Source organism: Microcebus murinus, chromosome 15 (genome assembly GCF_040939455.1).
Source record: "Microcebus murinus isolate Inina chromosome 15, M.murinus_Inina_mat1.0, whole genome shotgun sequence".
Lineage (NCBI taxonomy): Eukaryota > Metazoa > Chordata > Mammalia > Primates > Cheirogaleidae > Microcebus > Microcebus murinus.
Window position 1 is genome coordinate 15,366,334 of NC_134118.1, and position 19,991 is coordinate 15,386,324.

The window sequence follows — 19,991 nt, forward strand, 5'->3', positions numbered from 1 at the left end:
ATTATCTTATTTGCTTGTACTTTCTACAGAGATCTAAGAATTTACAATCTCATTTATGGAAAATTCTCAGCCATTTATCTTTTTCTACATTCTCTCTCTCTCATTCTCTTTTTCTGGAATGTTTACTGGAGACACATACCCATATGAAACTGCAATTTTAGAGATCAAAATTGGTCAAATATTGGCCATCTCACTTAGTTCAACCTGAAGATCTTTTATAATTATTCTCTAACTTCTCTTTCATATTTTTCATTTTCTTTCTCAGAGATCCTTTCTTTTTAGAGAGTCTTTTTGACTCTTCTACTTCACTAATTCTTTTTCTTTCTTTCTTTCTTTCCTTTTTTTTTTTTTTTTTTTTTTTTTGAGACAGAGTCTCACTTTGTTGCCCAGGCTAGAGTGAGTGCCATGGCATCAGCCTAGCTCACAGCAACCTCAATCTCCTGGGCTCAAGTGATCCTACTGCCTCAGCCTCCCGAGTAGCTGGGACTACAGGCAATGCACCACCATGCCCAGCTAATTTTTTGTATATATATTTTTAGTTGGTCAATTAATTTCTTCCTTATTTTAGTAGAGAGGGGGTCTCGCTCTTGCTCAGGCTGGTTTCGAACTCCTGATCTCAAGCAATCGGCCCGCCTTGGCCTCCCAGAGTGCTAGAATTACAGGCCCGAGCCACCACGCCAGGCCTTCACTAATTCTTTCTTCAGCTGTATCTAATTGCTGTTAAGCACATCTTTTGGGTTTTTAATTTCAATGACTTTAAAATCATGTTTGATAGTATCTTATTCCTTACTCATTTTTAAATTCATCTTTTATCTCTTCAAAGATTTGTATATACCTATTTAATAGTCTACATTCAATAGTGCAATATCTAAAGTCTTCTGCAGATCTAAATCTTACTGTTTGGCTCTGGCAAATCAAACTTTTGGTAGTTTACTTCTTTGTGCGTTTGTTAATATTTTGGGGGAGGGACCTGACCTGGTCTATGGAAATCTGAGGAGACTAGATTTAAACAATTTCATTCATGGAGAATTTTTGTTTATGTGGAGTGTCAAAGAATACAGTCATCTGCAACTCTCTTATTTCTTAACACACAGGTTCCTTGATCACACAGGAAGTATAACTTATAACTCCACACTCGGGTGAGGATAAGACCATTGTAACAAATCCAGAAGGAGATTATATTTAGGCCAACTCGTAATTAAAACAGAGATGTTTCCTCCTTGACTCCATTGGCCAACAGGTGTATATTTTTTTCCTAGCTTACCCTTTCACAAGGGGATATAGCCACTTCAAAGGTCAAAAAGCTTTATTAGGAGTCTTGGATTCAGTTCCCCATAAACAAAGTCTCTTATCCTCATGAATCTCTAAGCTTTTGTTTTAGTATTTGATGCCAGCTTCCACGTTTCATTTTTATAACCACTCTGATTTCAGTTCCCTATTCTTTTTGTTGTTGTTGTTGTTAGGTTTCTCTTGATTTTTGTGAGCTTAAAGCATCTTAAAGAATTTTTTAAAAATATATCCAGCATTAAGTGTTTTTATAGCTATCAGGCTTTTAGTCTGCCTTACTGCCAGAAACCTACATTCCTCCCTTTTCAGTAATTTCTAAAACAAATGCTAGGATCTACAGTTCATCATATATATTCCTGTGTTCTATATACCTAGCATGGCTTCACTAACTTAGGTAAATGGTAAAGAAAGTCAGTCTAATTGAAGTCAGAATTACAGAAATCTTTTTAGAAAGAAATAAAGTTTGATTCACATCAATAACACAGAGTATTTGATTTTAGCTAAACTAATAATGCTTTAAGTACATATACCAAATAATTTTAATTACAAGTCACTTTTATTCAATATACATAGTGTTTAAAAACAGTTTTTTCTTCTAAGAGTTGAGGATGACCCCTGAAATTTTTGTAATAATCTGGCAAGCAAATTTATGATTTTAGGTAGACTGAGCAAAGTAAACTTTTGGCCAAATAGTACAGAATTCTTAAATAGTGGACAGAAGGAAATTATATCTTGTAATTTATATATAAAATTGCAAAGCGATCAGACTCAAATTCAAAGCATTATACCAAGATGAATCAAATATTTACCTGTCTTTGGAATTAAAGTTATCAACTAAATTACTTGACTGAGAAATTATAAAAATATGCTTTATTCAGAAAGTTTCATAATCAACTACTAGATCCAATTTCTGATAGCCTACAAAATATTTTAGTACATAAAATTATAAATTTTAATTTCTAAAATTTAACACTGAAAAAGAAAATTTTACTATGAGTATAACATCAGCCAATTCTTTACCTCTCCAGCACTTGCACATTCCTTGGCTCTTCTGTGAAGTGCAGCCCATGTATCCTCATACCTAAAAAAGAGCAAAAAATAATTTGAAATGCAAACCACATATTAAAAGAAATACTGTCTAAAGATAAACATGGAATAGCTTGTGGTACCAGAAAAGAAAAGCTCAAAAAATAACTGGGACATGTTACAAGGATACAGAAGTCAACTTGAAGGAGCTTCCAAATGGCCAAATCTGTGACAATTTGAGCAATAAAATACATAATGGCAGTAATGGATTGTAACTCCAGTAATAAAACAAATTATTACCATGAGTCCACAGTGATATAAATAAATAACTGAATAAGTAAATAAACGGGAGAGAAGAGAAAAATTCTTTCTCACGGAATTCCAATTGTTAATTATAGAAGAAATGATTGAAAGAAAATCACCATTTGGTAAACTAGTAATAACTGTTAAAAAAGAATTCTAATGGATGATAAAATTAGTGGGTAAAAGCATGAAGTGAAACAGGATATTTACATAGTCTCAAAGCATCTCCCCACAGGATCCTCATTAAAAACGGGAAAACAACGCTAACAGATGAGAAACCCCCAGAGCTTCCTTAATCAAATGATCAAAATTAATGTCAACAGTAATGAGACACATCAACACCATGTGCCTCCTGATATGATGTACTGGAAAGGACATGACATTAATCTTCTAGCATATTTGCCAAAAAAGCACTAACTTGAACTTAATCATGAAAGATCAGATAAATCTAAATTGATGTACATTTCACAAAATAGTTACTTAGTACTCTTCAAAAGTGTCAAGATCATAAAAGACAAAGACTGAGGAACTGTTCCAGATTAAAGGAGATGAGGGAGCCACAGAGACAAGATATAATCCTGGACCGAATGCTAGTCCAGAAAAAAAGGACATTGGTGGGACAACTGAAGAAATTTGAATAAGGTCTGTAGATTAAAGTATTTACCAATGTTAATTTTGTGGTTTTGATCATTTCACTATGGTTATATAAAATGCTAATACTGGGAAAACTGGAATTCCTTGTTCTATTTTTACAACTTTTTTGTAAATCCAAAATTATTTCAATATGAAAAGTTAAAAAGTACAACTTCTTAACTATCATTCACATGGTTACTGATATAAAATTTGATTTCCCATTTTATCTAAGATTCTCGCTATCCAACTGATAATTCTCTAAACAGGAATACATGCTTTATGAGTTTGTATTGCCTCCCCACAAAGTCAAAGAGAGATTCACAATTTTTCTATTGAATTTAAATAGGAAAATCAATCCAAATCATCCAGACAGACTATACGAGAGTCTACACATAACAAAAAGTAAGGTGGAAGATCACACAATTAGTATAGCCCTGCTGCTACTGTCAACTAACAGAAAGTTCTCTCTGGTGTATCAGACAGTATAAATATCAATTAAAATCAACAGGTATTTACTGAATGCCAAGCACTGTTAGGCACCAGAATTTCAGAGATAAATTTTACTTTTGCATGTGTGTTGTCCCAGTACTGAGCACAGAGCCTGACAAGCAAAAAAAGCTTGTTAAATATCTGTTCAGTGGAGGAATACATATGCTAATTGCAAATGTAAAATTCAGGGCTTCACAGTAAAATTTTCTATCATTTTCTCCAATCAGTGGAAAAGAGCAAATTAATCCTCACTTGCCATCTAGACTCCAGATCATTCCTTTCTTCATCTCTCGCCATTTCCTTTTTCCCCTATTATGTATGCTCTCCACACTCTCCTTGCCATTATATATCACCCTTCCTCACATCTACTTTTCTAGTTCAGCACTTAGTTCATGATTTTCCTAGTATCTCTGGCATTCTCTAAACCTAGATTATCCCAGCCATTCATTTTCTCTGCTCTACTTCTATGCTATGGAGCACTCCTGGAGAAAGGCATTAAAGCCATTACAAATGCATACTGTCCAACCTCACGTGGGGCTTAGCTGCCAATCAGCACTTAAAAAAAAAAAAATTCATTCCTATTAGTTTGCTCCCTGAAGTCCACACAGCAGTTGTTCTACATCTCTTGTGGCTTTGAAACTCATCCTCATCCAATGGCTTTTAACAGATGGATGACCTTGTTGTACCATTCTACTGAAATAAAATCCCTGGATGTAAACTCCTTCAATTTTCCTGTGTCCAAACTCTAAGATCTTTAAAATTACAAGTCAATCCCGAGGAAATGGAGAAGAAATTGTATTAATAATGTAACCATTCTTTCAAATAATTTTGGAATATATTTTATGTATATTATGGTAGGACTAGTAGAAGAGTTCACAATATAGTTAGAAAGACATGTAAATAATGTAAGTAATTACACATGCAAATAATTACCTTATTAGGCAGACAAAGGAAAGTGCTGATTATAAAGCATTAGTCTAGAGCTATAGGAATATAGGAGATTAATTCTCAACTGTGTTTTACTACTCTGCTTAAAAAATTATGATTTATAAGACAGAAGGAAGATAACAGAATAAGCAACACCAGGAATCTGACTCCCCACCTACACCACAGTTGCATTGGCACAATCTGTCTGATGTAACTACTTTGGAACTCTGGAGTCTACTGAAGGCTTGCAACTTCCAGAGGAAGGATTGGAAAGTAAATTGAGTTTAATTTCAGCTCTCAGCACAGTAACAGTATCCCTACTTCACCCCCATCCCATGGCAGGCAGCCATGCACCTGTTCCTGAAGAAGCTTGTCCACAGCTTCTGAAAGCCAAGGTGGGCCAATAAGGACCTGTCCTCCAAGTATTGGGAAATCTGTGCTCTGATCACAATTGCTGCTTCTGATCAGGGAGGAGCAGACATAGAGGCAGCCACTGTTGCAAACTTCTCCCTCTCTGAGTAAAGCAATTTTCAGAGGATTTAAAAGCCCAGCATCTGGTGTTTGTCCCTCTCCATTGTTTTCTTTTCCTTCTTTGAAAGCCAGACACTTAAGGAGCAGGATATTCAAAAGCAACTGCATATGAGGGCATTTAAATAGAGACTATACATGCCCAGTGAAAGGTGCAGGCTCATAAAAGACCTGAGCAGACCTTAAATTTACATTTCTGATCACTGGCACAGAGACACTACAACATTCAAAAAATAAAACAGGCTGGGCGAGGTGGCTCACGCCTGTAATCCTAGCACTCTGGGAGGCCGAGGCCCAGATTGCTCAAGGTCAGGAGTTCAAAACCAGCCTGAGCAAGAGAGAGACCCTGTCTCTACTAAAAATAGAAAGAAATTAATTGGCCAACTAAAAATATACAGAAAAAATTAGCCAAGCATGGTGGTGCATGCCTGTAGTCCCAGCTACTCCAGAGGCTGAGGCAGAAGGATAGCTTGAGCCCAGGAGTTTGAGGTTGCTGTGAGCTACGCTGACACCATGGCACTCTAGCCTGGGCAACAAAGTGAGACTCTGTCTAAAAAAAAAAACAAAAAAAAAACCCCAGCAAACACTGGGGAACTGATCTCCAGTGTTACCATAGTATGCAATTAAAATGTACAGTTTTCAATAAAAGAAAATTGCAAGGCATACATAAAAACAGGAAAGTATGGCCCTTTCAAAGGGAAAAAATAAATTGACAATGTCTCTGAGAAAAATCAGATGGTGAATTTACCAGACAGACTTTAAAACAGCCATCTTAAAGATGCTCGAAGAGCTAAAAGAAGACATAAATGAAGTCAAGAAAATGATACATGAACAAAATAGTAATATCAGTAAAGAGATATAAAACATCAGCAAGAACCAATAAGAAATCCTGGAGATGAAAAGTATATTAACTAAAATGAATAATTTACTGGAGAAATTCAAAAGCAGATTTAAGTAGGCAGGAGAAATCAGCATGCTCAAAGATAGGCCAATTGAAATTACTGAAACTGAGGAACAGAAAAGATTGAGCCTAAGGGACACCATCAAGAGGACCAATATACAAACTGCTGGAGTCCTTAAAGAAGAGAGAATGAGACAAGAGATTATTTCAAGAAATAATGGCCAAACCTTCCCAAATTTAATGAAAGACATGATAAACATCCAAGAAGCTCAACAAACTCCAACCAGGATAAATTCAAAAAGATCCACACTGAGGCACATTATAATCAAACTGTTGAAAACCAGAGACAAAGAGTGAATCTTGAAAGCAACAAGAAATACATACAAATATTTACTAATTTTATATATATTGAAATATATATAAATATCCTTACTGAAGATCCCTTGTAATAATACTGAGGGGTCCTCAAGAGTACCAGCAAATATCTCATCAGAAACATTAGGAGTCAGAAGTTAGTTAATATATACTACAAGTGCTACCAAGAAAAAAAACTCAAACAAGAATCCTATATCTGGCAAAACTGCCCTTCAAAAATGAAGAAGAAATTAAGATATTCCCAGATGAACAAAAGCTGAGGGGGTTTGTTATCACTAGACCTGCTCTGCAAGAAATACTAAAGGGAGTCCTTCAGGCTGAAATGAAAGGCATTAGACAGTAATTCAAAGCCATATGAAGAAATAAAGATCTCTGGCAAAAGAAATCCATGGACAACTATAAAAGCCAGTGTTATTATAACTTTTGTTCGTAACTTCACTTTGTGTTTTCTACATGATTTAAGAGACAAACGCATTAAAAAGTATAAATCTGTATTTCTGGATACATATAAAGATGTACTTTTGTGACATGAATAGCTAAAAGTAAGGGCAGGGTGGAATTGTATGAGAGGCAGTTTTTGTGTGTTATTGAAGTTAAGCTGGTATAAATGAAAATTAGTATGTTATAGCTTTATGATGGTAAATGTAACCCCTATGATAATCAGACATAAAATAGCTATAGACTATACACAAAATGAAATGAGTAGAGAATTTAAATGTTTCACTAAAAACTCAAACACACACAGAAAAGTAGTAATTCAGGAAATGAAGGACAAAAAAAGCTATAAGTCATATGGAAAAGAAATAACTAAATAATGTAAGTAAGTCCCTCCTTACTAGTAATTACTTTAAATGTTAATGGAATTAACTCTCCAATCAAAAGACAGAGATTGGCAGAAGAATTTTAAAAAACAAAACAAAACATAAACCCACTTTAGATCCAAAGACACAAACAGGTTGAAAGTGAAAGGATGAAAAAAGATATTCCCTGCAAATACTAACTAAAAAATACTAATATCGACAAAATAGGCCTTAGTTTTTTTAAAAGGGGGGTAACAAGAGACAAAGAATGGCATTATATACTAATAAAAGGTTCCATATAGCAAGAAGATATAATAATTCCAAACATTTACATAACAGAACCTCAATATATATGAAGCAAGGTTTGACAGAATTGAAGGGAGAAATAGTTCTCTAATAATAGCTGGAGACTTCAATACCTTACTCTCAATAATGGATAGAATAACCGGACACAAGATGAGCAAAGAGAGAATTTGAACACAATAAATCAACTGGATCTAACAGACATAAAGAGAACATTCTACCCAACAACACCTGAATACATATTCTTCTCCAGTGCACATGGGGCATTATCCAAGATAGATCATATGTTAGGCCACAAATTAAGTCTCAATACATTTAAAAAGACAGATATACAAAATATCTTCTCCAGCCACAATGGGATAAGTTAGAAATCAATTTCAAAAGGAAAACTGGAAAATTCACACATTTGTAGAAACTAGGCAACATACTCTTAAATAACTCATGAGTCAAAAAAGAAATCACAATGGAAATCAGAAAATACTTAGAGATAATTGAAAATGAAATACAACCTACCAAAATTTATGGGATTCAAGGAAAGCAGTCCTAAAAGGGAAATTTATAGCTATAAATGCTTACATTGAAGAAGAAGAAAGATCTAAAATCAACAACCTATCTTTACAACATAAGGAACTAGAAAAAGAACAAATTAAATCAAAAGCTTGTAGAAAGAAGGAAATAATAAAGATCAGAGAAATGAAATAAAAAGTAGAAAAGCAGCAGAGAAAAACCAACAAAACCAAAAGTTGTTTCTTTGAAAGGATTAACAAAATTAACAAACTCATAGCTAGACTAAGAAAAAAAGAAGACTCAGAGTTCTATGAACAATTGTATGCTAACAAACTGGATAACCAAGATAAAGTGCACAAATTCCTACACAACATAAAACCTACCAAGACTGAATCCTGAAGAAATAAGAAATTGAATCAGTAATCAAAAACCTCAAGGTAACAAAACCTTGGACCTGATGGCTTCACTGGTGAGTTCCACCAATATTTTTAAAAGAACCAACACCAGCCAGGTATGGTGGTTCACGCCTGTAATCCTAGCACTCTGAGAGGCCAAGGAAGGAAGATTGCTTGAGTTCAGGAGTTTGAGACCAGCCTGAGCAAAAGTGAGACCCCCGTCTCTATCAAAAGTAAAAAAAAATTAGTTGAATGTGGTGGTGTGCACCTCTGTAGTCCCAGCTACATGGCAGGCTGAGGCAGGAGGATCATTTAAACCCAGGAGTTTGAGGTAGCAGTGAGCTATGAGCTATGATGATGCCACCACACCCTACGCAATGTGACAGGGTGAGACTCTGTTTCAAAAAAACCCAACACCAATCCTTCTCAAACTCTTCCAAAAAAAAAAAAAAAAAAGAAGAGGAGGAAACATCCTAACTCATTCTATGAGACCATTATGCCCTGATACCAAACCCACACAAAGACATATAGGGAAAGGAAACTACAGACTAATATCCTTTATGAACACTGATGCAAAAAATCCTCAACAAAATACTAGCAAACTTAATTCAGCAGATGTTAAAAGGATTATACACCATGATTAAATGGGATTTACTCCTGGAATGCAAGAATGGTTCAACATATGAAAATCTGTCAATGTAATATACCAGATTAACAGAATGAAAGAAAAAAACCACATGATCATTTCAACTGCATAAAATTATTTGACAAAATTCAAATTTTGTGATAAAACACTCAAACTAGAAATAGAAGGTACACTCAAACTAGGAATAGAAGGAAAAATCAAACGAAAACCCATAGCTAACATTATACTCAATGGTGAAAGACTGAAAGCTTTCCCTCTAAGATCAGGAAGACAAAGATGCCTGGTTTTTCTACTTCAATTCAGCATAGTACCAGAAGTTGCTGTGGTTACAGCAATTAGGAAAGAAATAAAAGGTATCCAAATTGGAAAGCATGAAGTAAAATGACCTCTATACACAGATGATGTGACTTTATCTACAGAAAACCCTAAAGATTCCACACAAACAACTATCAGGACTAACGAACTCAGCAAAGGAGGATACAAAATTAACACATAAGTCAGCTGTTTCTTTATAACAATGGACAATCCAGAAATAATTTAAGAAAACAATTCCATTTATAATAGCATTAAAAACTACTTAGGAATTAACCAAGAAGGCAGAAGATTTGTACAATGAAAACTACAAAACACTGCTGAAAGAAATTAAAGACAACATATATAAATGGAAAAACATCCCATGTTCATGGGTTGGAAGATTTAATATTGTTAAGATGTCAGTAATGTCTAAAGCAATCTACAGATTCAATCCAATCCCTTAAAAAAACTCAATGACATTCTTTGCTGAAATAGAAAAAATTCCATCCTAAAATTCATATGGGATCTTAAGGGACCTTTAATAGCCAAAATAATCTTGAAAAGAACAACAATGGAGAACTCAGACTTTCTTATTTCAAAACTAACTATAAAGCTACATTATCAAAACAGTGTGGTATTGGCATAAAAAACAGACATACAAACCAATGGAATGAAATAGAGAACCCAGAAATAAATCCTTGCATATATGGTCAAAATTTTTTGACAAGGTTGTCAAAATAAGACCATTCAATAGGGGAAAGTACAGTCTTCTCAACAAATGGTGCTCAGAAAACTGGATATTCACATGCAAAAGAATAAAGTTGGGTCCTTACCTAACACCATATATAAAAATTAACTCAAAATGGATCAAAGATCCAAACATAAGAGCTAAAACTATAAAACTCTTAAACACAGGGGAAAATCATCATGATATGGATTTGGCAATAATATCTTAGATATGACACCAAAGGCACAGGCAACAAAAGAAAAAATAGGCAAACTGGACTTTATCAAAATTAAAAACCTTTGTGCATCAAAGAATACAATCAATGGAGCGAACAGGCAACCTACAAAATGGGAGAAAACATTTGAAAGCCACATATCTGATAAGTGGTTAATATCCATAAAATATAGAGAACTCCTAAAACTCAACAGCATAAGACACAAATAAGTTAATTCAAAATGGGCAAGGAATAGACGTTCCAAAGAAGACATACAAATAGCCAAATTAGGCACACAAAAAGATGCTATCATTAGTCATTGGAGAAATGCAAATCTAAACCACAATAAGATACCATTTCACACTCATTAGTGAATATGATATAATAAAATACAAAACAAAAACAGAAAAATAACAGGTGTTGGCAAGGATGTGAAGAAATAGATACCCTTATGCAATACTGATGAGAACATACAATGGTGCAAGTCATGAAGGATATACTATGATGGCCACAGAAAAAATTAAACATAGAATTATCATATGATCTAGCAATTCTACTTCTGGATATAAACCCAAAAGAACTGAAAGCAAGATGTCAAAGAGGTATTTGTACACCCACGTTTATAGCAGCATTATTCACAAAAGATAAAAGGTAGAAGTAATTCAAGTGTCTATTAATAGCTGAATGGATAAACAAATGTGGTATATACATACAACAGAATATTACTCAGTCTTACAAAGAAATGAAATTACAACATATGCTACAACATGGATATACCTTGAAAATGTTATGCTAAGTGAAATAAGCTAGTCACAAAAAAACAAATACTACATGATTCCACTTATATGAGGTACCTAGTATAGTCAAATTCATAGAGAAATAGAATGATAGTTGCCAGGGGTAGTGAGGAGGAGGAAGAAATGGGGAACTGCTGGTTAATGGGTACAGAGTTTCCATTTTGCAAGATGAAAAGAGTTTTGGGGATTGAATGCAGGGCCATGTGAATGTACTCCACAATACTAAACTGCACACTTAAAAATGGTTATTAAAATGATATTCTGTTATGTGGCATTTTATCACAATTTTTTAAAAATTAAAAAAATATGCTTTTGGCTGGGTGTGGTGGCTCATGCCTATAATCCTAGCACTCTGGGAGGCCGAGGCGGGCGGATTGCTCGAGGTCAGGAGTTCAAAACCAGCCTCAGCAAGAGCGAGACCCCGTCTCTACTATAAATAGAAAGAAAATTAATTGGCCAACTAATATATATAGAAAAAATTAGCCGGGCATGGTGGTGCATGCCTGTAGTCCCAGCTACTCGGGAGGCTGAGGCAGGAGGATTGCTTGAGCCCAGGAGTTTGAGGTTGCTGTGAGCTAGGCTGACGCCATGGCACTCACTCTAGCCTGGACAACAAAGTGAGACTCTGTCTCAAAAAAAAAAAAAAAAAAAAATGCTTTAGATACTTGCTATTTAAAATGGTCTTCCCCACACGCAACATTAGTTCCAATGAGAAAACACTGTTTTTCAGTGTACTGTATGGACACATTATAGACACCTTCCTACAGCTATAAATTTTTCATATTAAGTTCCAAAATACATCCTCATTCCAAAAAACTACCACACAAAAAAGTGTATGTCTCCAAAATAAATTTTTAAATGAAATGAAGTTATTTTGACTAAGTCTTAAGAGAGAAAAATAAAATGTAAATAGTAAACGGTACACCATTGGTTAATTTTTAATACACTTCCTTTCACGTTCACTTCTATGTTCACTTTGTTCTTTACTCAAAACCAAGGAAGAAACTAATATCAAAGTAAGCACTTTTCATTTCAAAGAAGAAAAATCTCTAGATTGAGCAACCATAAAAAGAAACCCAATAAAGAGCTAGAAAAGAAACAGGAAAAAGTAGATATCAAGGACTGTGTTACATTAAGTGCAGATAAGGAAAAGCAGTCTGTCAAATGACATGTTATTACATATAGAATTGCATGTAACATGCTTAAACCATACACTATACTTTTTTAATAGCTTTATTGAAGTATAATTTACATAACATAAAATTCAACCTTTAAAGTATATAATTCAGTAGTTTTTTTCCCATACTGTACTCAGAAAGTTGCACAACTATCACCACTAATTCCAAAACATTATCACCTAGAAAAGAAATCCCAAACCCATTAGCAGTCACTACCCATTCTCTCTTCCCTCCAAACACTGGCAACCATTAATCTACTTTCTGTCTCTATGGATTTGCCTATTCTGTACATTTCATATAAAGAGAAACATATATGTGGTCTTTTGTGTTGATTCCTTTCATATAATGTTAAGTCTCATCCATGTTATAGCATGTATCAATAATGCATTCCTTTTAGTGAGTGAATGATATTCCATTATATGGATATACACATTTTGTCCATTCATCAGCTGAGGACATTTGTGCTGTTTCTACTCTTTGGCTATTATGAATAATATTGCTATGTACCTTCATGTAAAAGTTTTATATGGATATGTTTGCAATTCTCTTGGGTGAAATTGCCGAGTCACATGGTACAGGTTGAGTATCCCTTATCCAAAATACATGGGACCAGAAATGTCTTGGATTTAGGATTATTTCTAATTTTGGAAGATTTGCATCATACTAGTTGAACATTCCTAATCCAAAAATCTAAAACCCGAAATGCTCCAATGAGCATCTCCTTTGGGCATCATGTCAGCACTCAAAAAGTTTTGGATTTGGAGCATTTCAGATTTTGGATATTCAGATTAGGGATACTCAACCTATGATTCTATATCTAACTTTTTGAGAAAAGCTATCAAACTGTTTTCCAAAGTAGCTGTACCAATGTACATGCCCACAAACAATGCATAAAGGTTCTAATTTCCCCCCATCCTCGCCAACACTTACCATCTGTCTTTTTGCTTATAACTATGCTAGTGAGTATGAGGTGGTATCTCACTGTGGTTTTTTTTTTTTTTTGAGACGGAATCTCAATTTCTTGCTCAGGTTAAAGTGCTGTGGTGTCAGCCTAGCTCACAGCAACCTCAAACTCCAAGGCTCAAGCAATCCTCCAGCCTCAGCCTCTGAGTAGCTGGGACTATAGACTTGTGCCACGATACCTGGCTAATTTTTACAAAAGTTTTTAGATGGGGGTCTCACCATTGCCCAGGTTTGTCTCAAACTTCTGGCCTTAAGCAATTCTCCCACCTCAACTTTCTGAGTGGCTGGGATTATAGGCATGAGCCATCACACTCAGCTCTTTGTTTTCTATTTTGTTGCTTGTGCTTTTGGTGTCATGTCATGCCATGTATTTTAATATTAATCTGTATGTCAATGAGAATGGATTGGAAGAGACATGCTATGGAATTAAAGTAAAAAACAAAATTATTGAGTTCTCAAATTCAAATCAATATTCTTACAACAAAGCAACCATACATATGATAAATACACATAATAAAGTATTGACTAGTAAATACAATAGTGACCTATCTGCTCAAAATCTTAATGGCCTTTGTACTAATCAGTGAAAAATGAAAGCCCTTGGAGAAAAGAATAAGTAATTTCCAATCACTATATTAATGTAACATTTAGGTGTTTTAAGGTTTTATCTATAAAATTATAAAATATTTTTAGTCAATAGGCTGGGCACGGTGGCTCACGCCTGTAATCCTAGCACTCTGGGAGGCCTAGGCGGGCGGATTGCTCAAGGTCAGGAGTTCGAAAACAGCCTGAGCAAGAGCGAGACCTCGTCTCTACTATAAATAGAAAGAAATTAATTGGCCAACTAATATATATAGAAAAAATTAGCCGGGCATGGTGGTGCATGCCTGTAGTCCCAGCTACTCGGGAGGCTGAGGCAGCAGGATTGCTTAAGCCCAGGAGATTGAGGTTGCTGTGAGCTAGGCTGACGCCATGGCACTCACTCTATCCTGGGCAACAAAGCGAGACTGTTTAAAAAAATAATAAAATATTTTTAGCCAATAAAATAGTGAGAAGTATAACCTTCCTCTGTAAATGAAAGCACTTACCTGCTAAGTAATTCCAGTCCAGCAGAGTATTTTGGCAAATATGAAACGGTCCTGCTAAAAGAAACACTTATTCTATTAAAATTGTTTCTGATTTAGTCAACTAAAAAAAAGGTTACATACAAGAATTTCAACACTGCCAATTGTAATATAAGGTATTTTTAAATCACTAATGACAATTCATCTAAACTTTTAGAAAAATATACTATTTTATTTCAGAGTTAATGTAATGAACTATAATTTACAATCAACCATCATTTTGGCCCATGGAGATTATTTTTAGCATACTATACAATAAACACTTTAATGTGATGCTACATAAGAATAAATATGTATGATCAAAGTTCATCATCTCTAGGTTGAAAGTGAATTTTGGTCACATACTTTGTTAAAAAAAAATTTTTAAACAGCACAATACTCTTGTTTTCATATAAAACAGGTAACAGCTAAAAAGCCTCACTTGTATTATTTCATTATTAATTTGATTTTCAGTAATGCAGGACTTTTACTTTTGCTCTTAATATAAAAACAAAAAATGATTAATTGTGATCGAATAATAGCCACTGATTGTCATGGAGTAAAACAATTATACTTCACCATTTTTCAATCATTTCACAATTTCATCAGAAAATTTTCCTGTTACAAAATTTAGAAAGAATCAATATATTGTTTTGCAGTCAGATGTACTCTAAAATCCATAAAAGTAATTATATTGTTATGAATACAACCAAAAGTTGTGTGAAATTTAAGTCATGGTAAATTAAAATCTTAGCACAAGCTTACCTGGGTTTGCTTTTTACTTTTGCTTCTCTTGACTTGTCACTTAAAGTCTTCAGCCTATAATTCAACAAGTATAAAATATAATATTTTTACAGGTCAAGATATTTTTCAACCACAAATTTTCACATCTGTTAAAATTTTAGGTCAGATAAGCTAATCTTTTAAGCAAAAATTAAGCACCTCTGCAAATAACAGTTGTGTGTTTACCATGTTAGACACCATAAGTGGAAAATATGTAGCAAGTGCCTTTATATTTCTATGTGCCCCAAATACCTTTTGTAGAAACAATGATTCCCTAAATGTGATCAGTCTGGAGAAACCTAATTTATCTGGTATCTTTACAAAAAGTAGTGGTCCACATAAGTGAACTCAATATGTAACAAAGATATCTAAGCAGCACACTTTATTAAATAGATACTATCCCAGATATCCAAATCTCTTTAAACACCCATAGTAGTTGAAATTTTCATTGATTAAAAAGTTTTCTAAAATATTTTACAAACTACTTTCATTAAAGAGGACTTGGTATATCCCAGTTAACATTTTCTGATAACTCTAGCTCATTATTAAGAACACTACAGGACAGGCACAGTGGCTCACGCCTGTAATCCTAGCACTTTGGGAGGCTGAGGTGGGAGGATTGCTCCAGGCCAGGAGTTTGAGACCAGCCTGAGCAATAGCACAACCCCCAGCTCTACAAAAATCAGAAAAAATAGCTGGGCGTGGTTCTGCACACCTGTAGTACCAGCTGCTCTGGAGGCTGAGACAAGAAGATCACTTGGGCCCAGGAGTTTGAGGTTGCAGTGAGCTATGATGTGGCCACTGTACTCCAGCCTGGGCAATAGAGCAAGACCCTGTCTAAAAACAAACAAACAAACAAAAAAAAAAAAAAAACTACTAACTGCATTTTTCAGCAAACCAATACTCTTCTCAGATGCTTCTGAGCTAGAAATGCATCTTCATTTACTAACCTGAACCAACCAATCTATGGTAGTTTCATTTGTGTTTGTTTGGGCTCTTGTATTTATTTTTTCTAAATTTTTTTCTAAATTTCCACCACTGGTCATCTGGTTATCAGCTACCATTTACTGCTTTTGCTAGCAGCCTCCTCTCCTTCTATTTGCTGTTTTTAAATTATTGAGCTAGAAAACAGATACATAGGCTAGAACTACATTTATAAAATTAAATTATTGGCTCTTCTAAATATAAAATGCATTCATAAACTATCCAATTTATTTTCACTTCACTGGCCTGGTTTTACTTTCTTTTGGCTGTGGACTCTGTAACAGACAGTGCTAAAGCATGAGATAAGCGCATATAAAATGAGATATTGCTGCATACATTCTTCTTAATTATACCACCACCTATTCATTTCTAAATAGTAACTGAAACATAGGCCCCTACAAAGTCTCTGTAAAAATAGAAATAGGTGCTCCTTTCTCTCAAGACACTTTACTGCTATCAGCCAGAAATGGTCCTTACAAGCTGTCTCTCCCATAAATGCCTCAACCCTGCACTGTACAGCATGCAATCTTTGTGACTACATACACAGGCCCTAACACAGGATTCTATCTTTCCTTTCAATAAAGCCTGTTAAGCACCAAAAGGGGACTTCTGATCAAATGCATCTTTTAAACCAAATTAGAATGCCAATTTCATACAAAGAGTTTCATATTGCTCTCTGACCTTTTTCAAAAAATAAAATATTAATGAGATTTTCTCTATAATTTTCAAAATATTCAGCAATATTTTTAACACAAAATAGGTATGTGTATCTCTCCAGATAAGTCTAGGAAATGGTATAAAAGTCTAATCTGTCCCAGAGAAACAACATAAGTTTCTACGCTTATCTTGGAAACTAGTAATTCTGGTTTAAACCAAGATTAAGCTAAAGCTAGGGAAAAATATATTTTATGGCCATGCTGTACTATTTCTGCTCCAAAACTTGAGAAAGGAACTTAGCTGAGAGATCCCAGACAAAATTATCCTGGGATAGTTATACACAGCAGTACATCACACTCAGGATGATTCTAGGATTATTTTTAGTGATTCAGGACAATTCTATACAGTTAAGTGTGAAAGAGAAGTCCTAAAATCCTATTTGGACTACTCTAATTATGTGGTCTGGCAAATCTCTAAGTTGGTATTTCAAACATTTATTCCTAAAATAAACTTTTAATTTCTCAATTGTAACATGCCAAGTTTCTCTCCCCCATCAAAAAAGAAAAAATTCGTCTGGAATAAAAGGGAAAGAAGGAGTGTTATAGGCAGCTGAAAATAAAACCATGGAAAGATTCAATAAGAGCTTCCCCATGTGACACTTTAACAACCATCTGTTTTAAAAATTGGTCTTTAACCAAATGTAATGTGTGGAACTTATCAGATCTGGATTAGAACAAACCAACTGTAAAAAGGCATTTCTAAGAACCAAGGAAATCTGATTGTGGACTGCACAATTGATAATATCAAAGAATTAGTGTTAATTTTATTAGTTATGATATTGGCATTGTATTTATGCAACGTCTGTATTGTTTTTAGTGATGCAAGCTGACATTATCAGAGGTATAATAGATAAGTCTGAGATTTATGTTATAAATACGTATATAATACAAACATGGCAATATCTGAAAATTGTTGAATCTGAAAAATGGATATATGGGATTCATAGCATTATTCTGCTTTTGTGTATGTTTTAAACTTTGTAAAAAACTAAATTTCTTTAGCAACAAAAAGTCTTATAGATATTCATCTTTTCTCACCAACTCTTCTCCAAATAAATCACCAATGTGCCCAAATTCAGAATAGAAACTGTTGGAAAAAACAAAGTAGCCAGAAGGAAGTTGGAAACAGTTATGAAAGGTCAGGAGAGAAAACGATAAAGAGTTAAAATGACTATTATTCTTAAGACAAAAGAAAAAGGTCAGATATATTTAACAAAGTAGCAAAAAAGCAAAAAGGTCCTCTCTAAAATATACCCTGAAAACCCAGAATTCATGTGAAAGTAGCCTACCATTTTTATTTTAGGATAACTCAAGTTTCTCACACAGTCCCTATGCTGGAAACAACCCACCCATAACGTCTATTTACAATCCCATAGTATCATGACATGCTGGGAAGGAAATACTGACCTACGGAGGACACTTCAGTTTCTTCAAATGTAAAATGGCAGCATTATACACAACCATAAAGATCTGAATTTTTATGAATTCAATAAAATTCCAAATATGACCTTGACATCTGGAAACTATAGAGCTAATGCAAATGAAAGGTATAATAAAAATCATCCTCATCAAGAAAGTTGAGAAACTATGTACTTCATTACTGGGCCAGGGTGAAATGCAGTAGAGGTCCCCAATGCACTAGTTCCTATAAAAGGCTTGCCCAGCCCCATTCTCAATCTTTTCCCCAATACCATACACCTCCAGGAAGACATAAGTGCTGCTGTGTGAGCACATTAATATACAGACTTAAGTGAGCCATCTGTCAGTTATTCTCTACTAAAGACAACTTTCAAGTTCAAAGAACTAAACCTCAAAATCACCAAAACAGTTCAATAATTTTATTTTTAGATGGCCCCAAAGACTTAACCTTAATTTGACACCAGCATATTTATTTCTTCAAGCTTAGTAGAAAATTCTAAAATGGAAGCATCTTACTAAGAAATGAAGGTGATTAGCAAAACTGCTTAGACGAAAAGTGTAAAAAGAAGTGGATAATCAGAATGATGCCTTGAGCACCACATCAAACGATGAGCAGATCCCCGGCTGACTCAATGGTGTGGGGGGACCTAGATGGCATTTCATTATTTGCACCTCAATTTCCAACTGTTCACAATCATCAGCTATTAGAAAAGATGAGGATGATTGCTTTATAACACTACAAAAGTATATTAATTAGCATATTTTGTCATAAGGCTTAATTCCTTTTTAACCATAATCTATTATATTTTCACATATTAGTATTTATCAACTCCCTTTCTCTCACCTTAAACAAGATCAGGGAAAGCAAAAGCAGTGATCACACTTAAAAGTGCAAATGACCCCTCAGGTCCAAAGCCTGAGAAATTCACACAGAAGCTGCACAAGACTCAGGAAAATGGAGAATAATCTAGACTATCTTTTCCCTAATTAACCCCAAATACACAGCTTCACGTTCTCACCTCTCTTGTGAGTGCATCTGAAATTTCTAACTGCTTCTCAGATGTCAAGCTGCTGCTGCACAGCAAATTCACTGTAAACTGCTCCTTCTCTCTCAAACCTATTCTTAAATCCTTTTATGCTGGTATATGATATCATTTATCCAAGGTACCCCCAAATTAACATTCTCAATTTCTGCACCTTTTTCACCTTCCACATGTCACTGCTGACAAATTTGACCAGTGCCTGTCACTTCAAACCTCTCCTTTAAATTTCTATCAGCACTACCTCATCGTCTTTCACCTGGCCCATAATTACAGCCTCCTAAATAATCTCCATGTTCCCCATCCCTAATCTTCCTATCACACTGCCTCCCAAGTCATCCTTCCAGAAATACAGAAATATTTTCCCAGAAATACAGGTAGGCTATTTCTCCCTTTACCTGATTTTTAGACATAGAATTTATTAGCTTCTAGGTATTTTACCTCCTCTCACCAGAATGAGAGTAGGGATCATATTTGCTGTCTGTTTTTTTCCTCCACTATATCCTCAGCACCTTTTAAAATAGTGCTTGCCATGGAGTAAGCATTCAATAAATATTTTATAAATTTAAGTAATTAAACAAAGCGTTGAAGATCCTCTATGATCAGGCACTAAACTTCCTTTCCAGCTTCATCTCCCAGGATTGCTTCCATTT

The 19,991-nt window shown here is 34.6% G+C and overlaps 1 protein-coding gene across 2 annotated transcripts in view; it reads right to left on the bottom strand.

The window, feature by feature from the left end:
* DTNBP1 (dystrobrevin binding protein 1) overlaps positions 1 to 19,991 on the bottom strand; it is a 129,359-nt gene that overhangs the window by 105,268 nt on the left and 4,100 nt on the right. Inside the window, exons 2-4 of one of the 2 annotated variants that reach the window (XM_012753527.3) lie at positions 15,162 to 15,215; positions 14,382 to 14,432; positions 2,308 to 2,368 (exon numbers count right to left, since the gene is read on the bottom strand). In XM_012753527.3, the coding sequence (XP_012608981.3) occupies positions 2,308 to 2,368; positions 14,382 to 14,432; positions 15,162 to 15,215 (166 nt within the window). Of the gene's footprint in view, positions 1 to 2,307; positions 2,369 to 14,381; positions 14,436 to 15,161; positions 15,216 to 19,991 lie in introns of both variants that reach the window. The other variant, XM_020280121.2, reaches the window with a different exon arrangement.